The sequence below is a fragment of the Saccostrea echinata genome, unplaced genomic scaffold, assembly GCF_033153115.1.
Source record: "Saccostrea echinata isolate AGI-Se365-2 ecotype Australia unplaced genomic scaffold, CSIRO_AGI_Sech_v1 ptg000030l, whole genome shotgun sequence".
Lineage (NCBI taxonomy): Eukaryota > Metazoa > Mollusca > Bivalvia > Ostreida > Ostreidae > Saccostrea > Saccostrea echinata.
Genome location: NW_026889779.1, coordinates 34,341,052 through 34,357,862, shown reverse-complemented (window position 1 = coordinate 34,357,862; position 16,811 = coordinate 34,341,052). Strand labels below are relative to the sequence as shown.

Here is a 16,811-nt window from a genome sequence, read left to right as displayed (position 1 = left end):
AGAAAAGAAGAATGCAATAGTCACAATTCAATGCAATGCTGTATAATTATGTACTTCTTAAGGGAATTTACAGGGAGTTTATGTATATGAAATATGCATCCATTAAGTAAAAAGAAAGCAACAATTTGATGTGAATAACAATTTATTCAACAACAATTATATAATGCATTCAACTTGGAACATGTGCATAGGCAAAAACCAAACATGAATTATTCAAAAAAGATGCTTAAAAAGAAATAGAAAAACATGTATATGCCACTCTCGAGTTCCATTCTCTAAATATTTGCAAATTGATAAGAAATTTGGAAAATATCTTAGATTCTTTATCATACATCTCTTAATCTAAAGAATGTTTTTTTTCGAATTATCATTTCATTTCCTTATCATTTTTGTCTAAAATTTGAGTGAAATTTTAAAATTTCATATCTAATTAAAACAATATAAGGACAAAAAAGAAAAAGACATGTTTGTGAAACACTGATGCCCCGTATGGGAGCTCAAGGCCAAGGTTAAAATTTTTCAAATGTAGGTCAAACTCTAAGGTCAAGGGTAAAAAAAAATGCTGGTATCCAAAGAAAGGTCTTGTCACAAGGAATGCATAAGTAAAATATCGAAGCCGTAGAACCAATCGCTCGAAAGTTATAGACAAGGTTAAAGTTTTTACATATGTAGGTCAAACTCAAGTCAAGGTCATGAAGATAAAAATGTTGGTACCCCAAGAAAGGTCTTGTCTAAAGGATTACACATGTGATATATGAAAGCCCTACCACCAACAATCAACAGAGATGGCTAGTGGTTAATGTTTTTCAAAAGATCAAAAGGTAAAAAAAGTACCATAAAAAGGTCTGAACATATTGAAAACACATTTGAAATATGAAAGCCTTGGCTTCAACAATTGAAAAGTTATGGGCAAAATTAAAAGTTTTGCGGACAGACAAACAGATTAACAAACAGACAGACAGACAAACGGATTAACAGACCAAAAACTATATGCCCCGAAACTTTGATTACAGGGGCATAAAAAAGGTGAAAAAATTAATTGAATTAGAACGGAACAAAAACAGTAATGCTCAACGCAGTATATAGACAATGCGTGTCGTTAGGATATTGCAATTATATTGAAATTATTTATCCCATCCCTAAAATATATTCAAACTTTGTCCGTGCAAGCTGTTAGAAGTGATTGTTCGAAATATTATTTTACTTTTATATGTTCAACAAAAGCACTGTTTTACAGTTTAAAAAGAAGCAAGTATGGAATCAAATTTTTTCTTTCCGGAATTTCAATTACATAGTTTAAGTTTGCGAGACTCGATGATGTCTGTCATTGAGTTCTGTCCATGTTTGCTTCTCTTCACTAGAAATTTGACGTTTTCGTAAGAGGACAGCTAAAACCAAAACTAGACCAATCACACCAGCGCTAGCCGGAAGTAACGTTGAGAGAAGGGATGAATCTGGATCTCTCTGCTGTCCAGGCTACAAATATAAAGCTTCAGACCTCAATACTTCTACACTCCTCAATGAACGTACAATGAGCGATACAAGCAGTTTTAAATATTAATTTTTAATCATTTACTTAACTCTCCTATGGAATATGATAATATTTCAACAAATATCAAGAAAATAAGAGATTGAAATATTATTAGATAATTTAGAATGGTGATTTACATTTTGAAACGAACTCAATTTCTTCCACGGCTGATGAATAACCAGTTCATTTGCATCTCTTTTTCTTCTTCCTAAAAGTATATTATCAAAATAAACATGATATAATAGATAAATTCATATATGTGAAGAACCGAATAATTATGAAAAAATTATCATAAATAAAACCCATGAAGATATTATAAAGATCTCTTGGAAGCTAGCAAACCTTTATCCAGACTCTGCTTTAGGCATGTTGCCTTTGTGGCATTCTCAAGACGATCATAAAATGGAATGCCTGAATTGCAGGTGCCCTTGACAAGGAACGCAATGTGTATATCCTTCTGGGACGCTATCTGTAAAATGACACGTTCCAACTGAGAATCTTTCGGATCAGCATCAGAGTAGAAAAACAAGCAAGAACCTGGCTTGATTATTTTTAAAGCTGAAAATGTAAACACTTCATAAGTATGTGAGGTTGAAAACTCGGATTTAAAGGAAAATTTCTGAAAAAGCTCGTCTCCTACATTATTGATGTAAAAGCGACAATGTGTACCTTCCAATAAGCCACCGAAGGAATATTCAGGACAGTCTCCTCCCCCTTCTTGCTTTAGATTCCTTATCCAACTAATCATTTCATATCCGTCTGTAGTGTTCCTTATGGTGTTTAAAGACACTAAAATGTAAAATTCGGTCATAATTACTCTATGTCATCTAGGAGTGTCAAATTGAAGAAAATTACAAGAATTATTTAATTATGCCATTTTTCTTTTTTCCAACTTTCCATCACAGCTTGTCTCACCCGGATCACTAAATGTGGACAAGATGAAGTCTGAAGGTGTTGTCTTATTTTCTAGGAGAGCTGACTGGATTGTCTCTGTTACTTTGGTCTTTATTTCCTCAAAGTCAGTCGACATTGATAGTGACGTATCGATGACGTATGCAAGGGACAATCCGGGTTTCAAACAGTCTTTACAAGCCACTGGTAGTCCAATCAGTTCTCCAAATAATCTGGGTCCAATTTGATCAAGAAGACCAGTGACTGGAAAACAGGGCAAAGGGAAAATCCAGTTTTTATTTCAGAGAGACGCAACTTACTAAAGACGAATGTTTGTTAACATGACTAACAAACGATATTCTGTTCGAACAACACACTTTCAGCTAAGGTGGCTATGATGCCGTTGCTACTTGTTTAGTACGATATAGATAATTTTACCTTCCCCGACAAAGAACTTCATCGTTGCGTCTACAGCAGCCTCCCCTGCGGTGTGATGGAGGTAAAAGTGGGGGGACAGGTTGGAGTCTGACGTCTCCTTGTTGATTCCACCAATCGGGTTTACTGCCGAGAAGGCGTCGTTCTTCCCTCCATGGCTACACTTTCCCATTCCTGCTGTATTATTTCCTGATCAAGAAAAAAAATCAATAGTTATGGATTAAAATTGTTTGCAGTATATAATTCATGCAGTCATTTAACTGCATTTCTTCAAAATATATAGAGGATCAGTAAGAGCATTTTGTGAAATTGAAATTCACTCACCGGTAGGTTTTGGAATGCCTTGAGTGCTGAGATAGCCACTCGTAAGGTATTGGCCATTTACCAGTATGTTGTTTTGACAAGAGTGCTTGTCGATTCTGCAAGTGTTTGAACCGTTATTCAGATAAAACGTTTTATGTTATATATATATATATATATATATATATATATATATATATATATATATATATATATATATATATATATATATATATATATATAATGATGAAATTTTTACAGCGATATTCAGAATATGCATGTAGAAAGTTTTCTAATGTCTGATTGCTTACTGTGGATGTGAATAGGGACAACCCGCACATGTCGCCACGTTAGGGGGCGCTGTTGGCATCAGAGTTCGCCCTCGAATCCCTAATGATATAGATAAGTAATACATTTTCATGACATTGATTTAAACTGTAATCTCTTATTATACCATGCACCAACTTCTATATTTTTCATAAAGATACCTCGCACAATTTCCGAAAGTGCTTACCGAGTTCGGAACATGTTAGATTTCCATGTGTCTCCACCCAGTTCGTGTTGGAGTAGAACATCTGTAGAGTAAACAGGTACTCCCCTATCAACTTCCGGATGTTGTTCCAGTCTGGTGTGGGGGACTGGGAAAGGACAATAATTTGTTCTCTCATGGACTGCAGGAGGAGGTTACCTGTGTGTTTGTAAATATAGCCACTGTAAGTTTTTACATGATGTACGTATGTATCTTTTAGCTTACACATGGGTATTTATAAGCATCATTGCGCTCTCAAGGTTGACTGAGTTTAATAAGATTTGGATCGTATTGAATATTTCTTATGCCATACTGAGGTCTGAATGATACTTTTTCAAAGCATGTCACAAACACAATTCATATGAAAAATTTGACAAAGGTAATCTTGTTATCTCATATTTCTTAAATCATTCTGTAGCTGTTAAACATTTATAAGTAACAGCCTCTCTGGATAGGTCAATACTGATCCCAATTAAGCGATCATCGCAAGTCTAATGTACAGCTTAAAAAACAACTTTTTAAGTTACATTTAAAACGTTTCAAGACGTTTTACAATATAGCAGCATGAATCAAAAACCTTAAACTTGTAAATTAATAAAAATTGGCCATATGAAGATAAAAATGTTACTTAAAATCATAGCGTGAATCATCAACAGCTCAATATGACATCAGGGTAAAAACATGTACCTTAATTTGATAATGTGATCTGCACATTTGGACATAGAAAGTTTACTTTGAAATGTGCAAGAAAAACAACTTCGGAATGTAAATAGCTATTCCATGCAGATTTTCTTGTTGTTTGAGGTCAGTCGGGACAGTGTTTGCCTACCTGCAAAAATGAGTTCCGCGTTCATTGTTCTCATGGGTATGTTAGCATACATCTCCTGAGCCTTGTTGTTTCCCCATACTATGGTTTCCACAACCCTCCCAAACACAGCCTCGGATGATCTATCTATAAAGGCAGACAATAAAGGTATGGAGTCAAACCGGAAGTAAACAATTTGTAGAAGAATATTTTGTAAACCAAAATTAGATGTTATTTTGGACAAATATTGATGTTTGATTAATGGATTAAAGACGCATGTAAATTTTGTTGACATTTTAGAGCTATTGACTTAACAAAATTTAATATAATAATCTAAGTATTAAAGGGTCGAAGGTGCTTGACCTTTTAGAAGTGACTTTGAGTTAAGGTCTTTACACTTACATCTTCAGGTAACCTGCAACATCATAATCCATTTTGAATTCATTCAAATCAAGGATTCCAAAATTTTGAGTCGCATGATTTGAATATTTAATTTCCACGTATAATATGCCAGCAGAGCAAATGCTATCCATATAGTCATGTTCAGAAAATAACGTTGGTTATATCTTATATTTGCATTCCATGATGTCAAAAACTACCGTTTTTTGTGCACAGCTGCTTTTCTTAAATTAAATAATAATTGATGAAAATAAATCAGTAGATTTGCCTAATTTAATATACTTAAATACCATATGATTCACATAAAATATTCACAATATTTAATAACTACCATTTTACGTTTCTGTTAAAATGCCGTTGACCAAATTCATGTTGCATGAGATGTTAAGGTAATGAACAGTGATCATGCTCAAAAGCCCATTCTCACAGTACAAATTGTGAGCAGATCAAACTGAAAATAGAGGTCGGATCAGGTGTCATGGAGGAGTAATCACCCTTGTTGACCGATCACATCCGCCGTGTGCTGTTTTCATGATCTGATAAACGGAGAAATCCGTAGGCAATGAGAGTTACGAATCAACTTAACGGCACATTGTATTTGCAAACAAGGTCATTGCAAAAATGATGACAATTGAAGTTGATAATTTTAATGAAATAAATTCTGATTCTAAAAGAAGGAGTTTCGAAAGGAATGCTTTTCTAAAAAAAAAGAAGAAATGAACTCAAAATTGAAACTTGATAAAATTGTTGTTCAAAAAGATTATAATATATTTCAATGCATGTCAATTTTGGAAACCAGGTTTTTGTAGAAAAATATCATTCTCGACCTCTATGTGGCCGCCAGGGTGAAAAACCTTATTGCACATCTACAGCACACCACCTGTCATATTCCAAAAGATGATTAGGCTACTGCGTAAAATGTAAGAGGCGTTCTGGGAACCAGGCTTTTGTAGAAAAAAACGTCATTTTGTACTTCCTTGATAAAACTGAAATTCCAAAACCTTATTGCATATCTGCAGGACACCACCTATCATATTTCAAAAAATTAATTGGTTACTGCTTAAAATAAAAGAGGAGTTTGAGGAAGAAGAAAGCGTTACAGACGGAAGGACAAACGGACCAGGGTAACAACAATATACCCCTACTTTCTTTAGAAAGTGCGCGTATAATTATTAGTTTTCAAGTCATTTCTAGGACACTTTTTGTCACCGACAGGCACCCGTACCAAAACATGTGTCCTTCTGTTTGAATTGGGTGTTAGATTTTATTTGCTTTAATTTTAGTTTTCTTATGACGAGAAAGAAACCCTATACACAAAACAACAAGAAAAAAAAAAAAAAAAGAAAAAAAAAAAAGCAAAATACAATAAAGATAGATCGTGAAACTACAAAGGTGATGAGAATTCTTTTTGAAATATAGCAAGTAAAGAGGACAAAACCAAACTTATAGATATCAAACAGCTTTATAATGTATTTAATAGTGTCTTTCTGTGGTTTGCGGATTCATAAGTTGATAATTTAGAATGGATAATCACATGATAATCGAAAATGAATAAGTCTATTCTCGATACCTAAAGAATTTGAAGCAGTGCTTGTTCGACAGAAATTTATCATATTTTGTGTTCCTAGTTTTCCAAATCGGTTTTTTTAGTCCTAGTAAATTTTGGAGAATTTATGGAACGAGTAAACTATGACCTACCTCCTCTAAAGAATTCGATGGTAGCGTTGACGGCACTTCTGGAGGTCTGCTTGGTGGAACCTGTACCAGCATCAATATATTTCCAAATAAAGGTCGCCGCAGATTCATAGAGGGCGCGTTCAGTGATACTCTGATGGCTGAAGTCTCCGTGTTTAGTACTTTCCTGTGTCGGTAGGAAGCTGAACGCGGACCGAGCCACCAGCACCAGAAAAAGAACCGTCTTCATCGCCATTACACAGTGAGCTCGTGCCAAGGGACAGAAAATATTTGTATATCCACGTCGCCATAATGATTAAATATATCCACAGAAAGATAAGGGTTTTTTGTACATTTGAAGTCAAATTTAGATTAAAGAGACATGTCTGAATGCAGCATTGTTTGGTGACCGATATCGTTGGTTCTGACATTGAATGAAGTATGGACGGGGAGAGAGCGTTCGATTTCTCATTTGTTTTATACCTTATCTCTGTTACCTTATGAAGAAGTATTTATAAGTATTTGATAAAAGTTCATGTAATTAAAGAGATGATTTTATTGCATGTCTAGACAGTTAATCAAAGTGTTTGACATGACCTTCATTGCTGTTCATTTATTCTTAAAAATTTCAATTTGTGCAAGTTCGAGGGTACTAGTATATCATTAAAAACAGTCATTTACAAAGAAGTCGTATCGATAAATGAATACATCCAAAAGACTGCAGCCTAACCATGAAAACCTGGGTTAAACTAGTCTTATCATAATCAAAAGATTAATAATTTCATAATATTAATCATGTTTGTTGCAGAGAAATTGTTTATCACCTCATATTTTTCAAATACTAAGATATTTTTTAATTATACAAATATTGATCTTAATATTTACAGTAAAAAAACACAAACTAAAAATATGTAAATTATTAATCATGAGTTCTCTGAAACAACTTATTTCTTGAAAAAAAAATTCATTACAAGTTGTTGGAAAATCGGAAGCAAGATGAATATGAATGTACCGCGTTCGTTTCACACAGTCACAGAAAAAATGCCAGCAACTTTGGAATACATGTCAAACGATATTTGTTGCAACGATCACATAGCGTTTCTCTAGTTTTCACACTGCAAGTAATGTAAAAGGTAAAGATGACGAACAGTGGTCGATCTCAAAAATCCACAAACACTGAGGGCATCAAACACGGACACCTGGAAATTCCAGAGGTGGGATCAGGTGTTTAGGAGTAAGCATCCCCTGTTGACCGGTCACACCCGCCTTTAACCCTATATAGTGATCAGGTAGACGGAACTATCCGTGGTCAATTTAGCACAAAAAGAAACGCCTAACAATCAGTTTGAAACAAGTCAGCCAAAATACGACCCAATGATAGGTTATATTTGCTAACAAGGTCATTATAACGACCACAGAACTTGCGAAACGCTGACTTTAAACGAGGCTTTTGAAATCCCTGTAACATCTACTTATCGGTTAGTAGCCTGCCTATCTTTAAAAACTGATCGTACTCAGAGCAAGCTCTTGAGTGGCTAATAAGTTGGGAGACTTACATGTAAATACCACAAGCAGGTGATAGTGGAATATTACTACTTAAATAAGGAAAATTGACGATTGAAAAGCTAAAGTAATCTAGTTTGTCATACAATTTATTTCTTAATTGTTAATTGGTAAAATGTCTAAATATGAAACAGATGTGGCAGACTCTATGGTGTCTTTTATCCTAAGTTCACAGGGATATATCGAGTCGACATACCAATGAAAATGACTATTGTTAATTGATTAAACATCGTTGATATTACTGAATGTCGAATTGAAGGCCACAGCTAGTGTCTTCCTCTTCTCGAGTACACGTTTTTGAATAAATTTTGCTTCATAGGAATATAAAAACAGGTCAGCTAATGAAGGAGCACAATTAGTGCCCATCAAAATTCCAACAGTTTGTTGGAAAACTTGGTCTCCGAAGACTACATAAATGTTGTCAATTAGGAACTCCAGTATCCTTTTAATATTAACTTCAGTGTACTTGTGTGTACAGTCAGAGTGGTTTTAAAGAAGTAATTTTGCTGATGACCAATCACAAAATATGAACACTTCCGAGTTCCTTTTTTTTTTATTTAAGAAGCAGTTGTCTATGATATCAAAAAATCTAGATTTTAATTAATAGTTAATACTTTGCAAAGACCAATTATAGGCTAGAGTGTTCCAATAAGCTTAACCTGCTGTCAAATCCCATTTAAGTTCTTTTCTGAGGAAGAGGAAAATGTTTACGTTCTTTTTTTCTTCTCAGAATTCAATAAAAGATCTTTCAAGGAATAAATTAAAAGCGTTAGTCTTAAAGAAAGTCCGATGTGCATCCCGACGCATTATGGGTGCATGTTTTGTCAGCATAGGGATCATAGTAACCTGGGAATAAAATTTAATCTGGACATTCATCCATAATCATTCATGCAAGTATGGTCCAGGTACGGCCTATTGTTATTTCGAAATGGACCTGCACCAAAATATTTAACTTAATCACTAATCTGATAAATGTAGATCGGATCCAGAATCCGAATCAAGTCTGATAGCTTTTATCCCTACATGCAATATTCCAAGCAATTTTGGCACAGATAGGGCTTGTAGTTACTTAGAAATGGATCTGCTCCATAAACTTTTACCTGCTAACTAATCTAGAAAAATGTTGGTCGGATCTAGCATTTAAAGCTTGTTTGGTAGTGTCATTCCCAGATACGTCATCACTGAAAGTTTGGTTACCATAAGGTTTATGGTCACTTTAGAATGAACCTGTAGTGTATATCCCTAGATACATAAAACATACAAGTTTGGTCAAGCTAGGGCACATGGTTACTTGGTAGACCTGCTCTAGAAATTTTTACCTGCTCCAAAAACTTTTAAGCTGGTCCAAAATCATAACCCTCTTAATTCTTATGGAGAATATTGGCTGAAAATGCTGCATTTAAAACCTGAATGGTACAATCATACATACTAAATACATCATCTATACAACTAAGATCAATAAACAAGTAGTGCATGTATGCTTAAAAAACTTTATCCTCGGACACAAAGGCTCACCTAACTTCATCGAGGTGGGCTAAAGAGGCTATAAATATTGTCAACATTATATATTGGGTCTTCAAACAATCTGCTTCCAAATTTACTTAAAATGACAGAATATGCGTACGAATTCTGTATTATCGAAAAGAAATATGTGATTTTGGATAAATTTTATAAACGTTTTTCATTTAAAGATAGTTGTGTCACTAAAAGGAACCACTGAAGTAAAATGTATGAAAGACTTTCAAGGTTTGAAGATTTAAAAGTTTTATATATACAATGTACCTTTTTGTTTTTTTACTTTTTTCTTACCACAAACTTAAAAAACGCCGTCACATCAGTACAAGCTATCACGCCTACAAATATTAATATAACAGAGATGGCAAAACCCCCAAAACATCTGGCACTAGGTCTGATATCATCCACGCTCACTTTGGTCCGTTTCACAGAAGACAACGAAGAAGCTTCTACTTTCAGTTTTGAAATCTTGTGTAGTTTTTCATGCAAACTTTCGTTGGTCTCCTTGCATGTGCACACACATAGTGTAGAAGGCGTAGATTCAGAAATGTCCTCATTGTGTAACGTTGTGTTCTGACTCGTAACAGAAGGAGTGTCTTGTGTAGTAGTTGGGTAGTTTGTTGTAAGTTGACTCGGTACAGAACGAATGCCTTCTGTAGTAATTAAGTAGTCTGTTGTAATTTTACAGTTTGAGTTTGCTGTATCATCATCAAAGTTTTGTCCGTTGGACTTTAAGGAGGTCTGGCTGATGCAGGGGTAAGTTATTGATGATGAGTGAAGTTCTTTTTCCGTGTTTAATATGGAGCTTATGGATTTGACATCAACTGCATTAACTTCAATCTCTGGGTCTTGTGAACTTAGTGTAGGACTTGGAGATATTTCCTTCGTCTAAAATCAGATTTTAATACTGTAGAAGTACATTTTACCGCGTGGTATTAATTTATGCTATAAACACGGTAACAATTTTTTTCGCGGAAATTTGTCCATGAATACTTAAAGTACATTTAAAGCATATGGAGGCAATTTAAGAAATAATTTTCTACCCGCGGATTAAACAGGAATTGTGATTCCGCGGTATTATGACACCGTGGAAAAAAATAAGTTAAAAGTGCTTTAATCTTGACTTCTTCATTTTCAAACAACAGTGGGGGAAAATTCAATAAATTGAGAAACAACCGGATCAGTGTAAGAACAGATGTGTTAATAGTATCTACAACTCTGACATCTCCTGGTATTTCTCACGTCACTAATATCTACCACAGTGACCTCTCTTGGTATTTACCATGTCACTGATATTAAAATTTTTTTGCCCTGAATTCTCCTGGTATTTCCCATTTCACTGATACCTAACACCGTCTTACCTTGACCTCTCTTGATATTTCTTTGTCACTGATATCTACAACCGTATAACTGTGACCTCTCCTGGTATTTATCATGTCCCTGATATCTGCAACCCTTTTACCGTGCCCCTTCTGGTATTTCCCATGTCACTGATATCTACAACCGTTTTACTGTGACCTCTGCTGGTCTTAATCATGTCAATGTGACCTGTACTGGTATTTATCATGTCACTGATATCAACAACCGTTTTACTGTGACCTTTACTGGTATTTCTCATGTCTCTGATATCTACAACTGCCTAACCTTGACCTCTCCTGGTTTATTTCATGACATTGATATCTACAACAAGCTTACCGGTACTATTCACTCTCTTGATATATTTTTTGTAAGCAATACCTAAGAACATTTTTACCTTGATCTTTCCCGATGTTTCTGTTGTAACTATTGGTGATAACCAATATCTCGTACAGCCTTACCGTGACCTTTCCCGATATTTCCGTGGTTACTATTGGTGATGCTATCGGTATTAGACACAAATCATCCTCCGAAAGTCCTTCTGCAAAGTTGTAGTACGCGGAATGATAAAGCAGCCCTATAAAAAGTCATTATACTAGTTAGTGAAAAAACAAATTTTAGTTTACATTCAAAAGATAATAATATTCAGAAGATACAACAGAGGCATTTTTTCCGTTATAAATTACATTAACTCAAGGAGTATGACACTTCTTAGATTTTCACTCATTTTTGCTTCATGAAAAATCGCAGTTGAAAGACTGAAAAAGTGTTTATTACCGACAGTGTCAAACATTGCTCGTCAAGTGGAAACCTCGAAAATTTTCTGTGTAATAGATCCGGGTAGAACGAAAGAATTAAAATTTATGTGTTGAGATTTTAAGCTGTGCTAATATTGCAATAAATAGATATTATGCTCTTCAGCAAGAAATAGATTCTGAGTGCACTTTAGTTTGTTTCGCAATATGCTGGTATATTATCTTTGGTCTAAATGTTTATATATTATAACGTTGTCCTTGTATCCTTCGTAAGCTTAACATCAACTGAGTACTTAGTCATATAACCGTTCACGGTAGCTCAGTCGGTAGTGCACTCGCGCTCCGTGATCGGGAGGTCGTGAGTTCGAATCTCGGCCGCGATTGACCTAAGTCGATAAAAAATGGATAGCAACTGTTCCTTCGCCATGCGCTCGGCATTTTGAAGTAAAAGTTGCGGGTCCTTCGGGTGAGACCTTAAAAACTAAGGCCCCGTGTCAAGGTAGGCGTTGGCACGATAAAGATCCCTCACTGCTCAATGGCCCTGAGTGCCGAGTAAAGGTCAAAATTTGAAGCCCTATGGGCTATATGAGTGAAAAATTCTCGAGTGGGAAGTAAAACAACTTACACATCAATCAATCTTAGTCATATAAATGTAATCATTGTGGTGAAATGTCGGTCGTAGTATGTGCGCTAATCATGGTGTTTATTGGGAGATGCTTGAAGACAGTGAATGTGATGAAATGTCGTTAATTGTCAGTGTACATGTATCATCATAATGGTGCTTGTGGTCATTCGTCGCCAGTGTCAATGTGTCAGTTGAAAGTGAACGTACTGAGTCATCTTAGGGCGTCAGTGTTCAGACAGGTTCGATCGGTGGTGGCCAGATATATCAGTCAGAAGCCCTTATTAGAATCCGTCTGGTCCGTCGCATTTTCCTAGTACATTTGGTGCGTGACCTGGTAGTGGAAGATGAAATGCCAGAGAAGAGCTAGGGTTGGTGTCTTGAGGGACGAAGATCTTAAAGGACGTTAAAATGTGTCATTCAGGCATGATCGATCGCCAGTGGCTAGATAGGTCAGATGGAAGAGCACCTCCTAACTAATGATTCAGAAGCCCTTGCTTCAATCCTGGTTTGGTCCACTTGCGTTTACGTTTACGTTTGATCTGGCCCTGAAAGGGAGAGGTGTTCTGCCAAGAAGAGCTTGGGTTGGTGTATTCGGGGTACAGACTCTTAAAGAAGGTTTAATATAGCGGTTTGACAGGGTCGATCGCCGGTGGCCAGATAACTCTGTTGGTAGAGCAACTGACAAGTGCTTCTGGAGGCCCGGGCTCGTCGTGCGTTTTCGCTTTCTTGTTACAATAGTGAATGTAATGAATTGTCGCCAAACGTCAATGTATCATGATGATAATGATAATGAATGAGGTGAGTTGTTTATACGAATCAGTTTGTTATTGTTATTTGATTGTGATCAGTTGTATTGCTGCTCCTTTATGTATATTTTGTCAATCTTTTAAACATCACATGTACAGTGTAAGAGGAAGATGAGGGAGTTTCAACTTTAAAGCTAAGTTTTGGTGAACAAGATTAAGGGGGAAAAAGAAATGTGTTCATACTTTGATGGAAGATATGTGTTGATTGTAAGTTGGATGCTGCTAGGGTCCAGGACATCTGACTTTTGTAGGTCAACATTGTACACTTTGTTTCTTTTGATACATAAATAGCGGCACAACTCGAATCACTTAGACAAGAAGAGGCGCAGAGTGATGATGTGAGAACAGTTGTGCTATCGTATCCCATTTTGGAAAATCTAGACATTGTTGAAAAACAGGAATCGGAACCTAGAAGATGACGTGTAAATTAATAAAAACAAGCATTCTGAGAGTATTGCATTAGCAATACTAGTCCCCTACCGGCAACTGTAATCTGGTTCCCGTTAAAAATTAAAAATGCAATAATTCCGTCAAAAATCAATGAAGCGAGGCGAAATGCAAACTTGATCTATACCTCATCAAGGTAAAGTCACATACCAAAAATCAGCTCAATGTCTGCAAGCGTTTAGAAAAAAATTGCGGAAAACCCTGAAAAATTGAAAAGGTAATAATTCCGTCAAAAATCAATGAAGCGGGGCGAAATGCAAACTTGATCTAAAATCATCAAGGTAAAGTCACATACCAAAAATCAGCTCAATATCTGCAAGCGTTTAGAAAAAAATTGCGGAAAATCCTGAAAAATTGAAAAGGTCGTAATTCCGCCAAAAGTCATTGAAGCGGAGCGAAATGCAAACTTGATCTGTAACTCATCAAGATACACTCACATACCAAAAATCAGCTCAATATCTGCAAGCATTTAGGAAAAAAGTGCGGAAAACCAAGTGGGACAGACTGACAAACAGACAGAGGGACAGACAGACAGACGGACAGACTCAGAGAAAACCTATAGTCCCCTCCGGTTTCACCGGTAGGGGACTAATAAAAAGGTATTAATATACATGTTTTATAGTCTTTCTAAAAATAGTAGCATGACCTGAAATTTTATTTTGTCATGTTATTGTAAGCTAGCATTGAATTAGACAGTTAAAATAAAAAGGAACTGACCAGATGGATGTTCACATATGAAACCCATTGATTTGTCTGCAGGGCATGACGTCAAGCTTAAAGATTCCTTCGAAACATAGCCACATCCGGTGGATGAGGGATAATCTTTCAGCTTATCAAACTTCTTTGTGATAGTTTGGTCAATGGAACAGTCCCCCCAGTGGAACTCCTTCTCTCCTAATGAATTAACCTCCATCCTCAAGCCAACCCAGTATCCACTTCAACGAAATAGAAAAATTTAAAAAAAAATGGCCACAATGTTCACTTTAGTGGAAAGAAACCAAATGTTCACAAGTCATTAGCAGACCTATTTTTGTATTCATATGAAGCAGAATGTATTCTAAAACTTCTATATGAAATGAAGAAGTCTCTTGCTATGATCTTCAACATTTAGATATATCGACGACGTTTTATCAATTAACAACATTTATTCATTCCTACGTTGACTCGAGATAACCGTTTGAACTCGAAATAAAAGACACAGAGTCTGACACATCTGTTTCATATTTGGATACATTACTAGAAAAAGACGTTAATGGTGACCTTACAACAAAACTTTATGATAAACTTATGACATAATTCTTTTTGTTGTAATTTTCCCTTTTTTTATGTAGCAATATACTATTATCACCACATGCTATAGAGTTTATGTCTCCCAGTTGATTCGATACGCAAGAGCATGCTTTACATCCGAACAATTTCTAAGACGAGTAGTAAATACAATCCTTCGTTAAGTCAAATGCTTATTGACGTTTTATAAAAATTGTTAGGCAATTATTCTCACACTGATTTTTTACGGATATTTTTGTTTGCCCAACCATGACAAGAAGCACACTTGGGATGTGACCGGTCTACAGACATGCTTACTCCTCCATGTTAATAACGTTTTTTTGATAATAAAATTCAACATAAAAGGGACTGCTTTCATACCTGCTTTCTAAGTTATGTTTCTTAGAGTAAATCTCATCTGCCTGTTTTACAACAGTGGCCAATGACTTTAATTCCGATTCTTTCGAAAGACTGGCCAGGGTCAAGCCACGGTGTTTACATGCCTGATAGGCTTTGTCCCAGGGGAGGCTACTGGTGTGAAGCTCAAACCGACAGGATTTCCGAGAAACTGTAAAAATGTTATTAAAGATCTATTTTTAGCTTACCTTTTTTAGTCTTACTATAGGCCCTGTATTAGTCCTTATAATGATATTAAACTTCAGTATGCAGGCCACTGTAAGCGAAGAATGTCAGTCAATTTTGATTCGAAATCATCATTTTGCACCAATGTAATATATATGAGAAGTGTTGATTCATTTTAGGAATTAAAAGTGTCTCGAAAGACCAGAGGTGGCTCAAATGTGACGTATTTTCAGAGACATAAATGACAATTTATAATGTCTTTGGTATATTCAAGTAAAATATACAAAATTATGATCACTACGTGAAGGGAAGAAATCGTCAATATAAAAATGTTCTATTGTATTAATTTCCCCATCTATTTTTGTACAATTATTCATCCAATTTTAAGAAAGAAAAATTTTTGAACTAAAAAAAACAATGATTAACTTCTTTTCCCCTCATTCATAAAAGTCTTTCCTTTTTAAAGTTTGTAATTTTAGAAATCGTGGCTATGAATGAGAACAGAAAGATTGCGAAACTATTCTTCATCGACAAGAAATTAAAGATTACACAGATTATTCAAATTTAGAAATAAGTATGCAATGATACAGTTATTATAAATATAATTTTATGTCTAAGAACAAAGAAGGATTTTGTCGGAAGAAACATTGAATTAATTATTATTTATGGTTCATATTTTAAATGTTGAAAAGAACATTTAAATAAAGGAAAATATTAATTTCTCCAAGAGTAAAATTTACAAAATATAATTTCTATTTCATCAAAAATTATCAGATTTAACAATGAAAGAATTAGAAACGATGAACAACTATTTAGATATATATTGTTTACTTACTTCCCAATATTTCCACGTCTTTAGCCCCCGTTTTCACAAAAATTGTTGATTTTAAAATCATCAAAAAAAGAATTGGTATCGATGGAAGCATAATACGGAATTGATGAACACTTTCGTTTTAGACCAAAAGCATCAATGTTAATAAAAAGGGCTTTAAGTTATAAACTGATTAAGAGGAAGATTCGTGTGTATCGATTTAAAATTGGAATGATTCAAAGTAGATAAAAGTTTTAATTGATCTGTCAGACTGAGGCAAACTGAAGTTTAAATCTATTTAAATCAAGGTTAATTTCCTGGACATGGTTTTATAATAGGCAGACAGTCAGCTATTCCAAACCCAACAAGATATTTTTTTAACAATGACTAAAGTTTAATATGGCCTTCACAAAAACTTGCTGCAATCTCCTTGAATCAGTATATGTAATACCTTCGTTAACTAAGGGGTTGAATATATTTTTAGTTGATATAAAATATTATTTTGTTTTTATTGAATTGAT

At 35.0% G+C, this 16,811-nt stretch overlaps 2 protein-coding genes across 2 annotated transcripts in view; both read right to left on the bottom strand.

The window, feature by feature from the left end:
• The window catches only part of LOC133197760 (N-terminal EF-hand calcium-binding protein 1-like), a 252,915-nt gene that overhangs the window by 186,939 nt on the left and 49,165 nt on the right, over positions 1-16,811 (bottom strand). The gene's annotated exons all lie outside the window — the stretch shown is intronic.
• On the bottom strand, positions 1,297-6,937 carry LOC133197068 (von Willebrand factor A domain-containing protein 7-like). Its single transcript, XM_061332908.1, has 11 exons — positions 6,589-6,937; positions 4,516-4,638; positions 3,672-3,845; positions 3,469-3,547; positions 3,182-3,276; positions 2,861-3,046; positions 2,447-2,686; positions 2,201-2,320; positions 1,874-2,089; positions 1,669-1,739; positions 1,297-1,476 (listed from the first exon to the last, which is right to left on the bottom strand). The coding sequence occupies exons 1-11, from the start codon at positions 6,818-6,820 to the stop codon at positions 1,297-1,299; spliced, it is 1,716 nt and encodes a 571-aa protein (XP_061188892.1). The 5' UTR covers positions 6,821-6,937.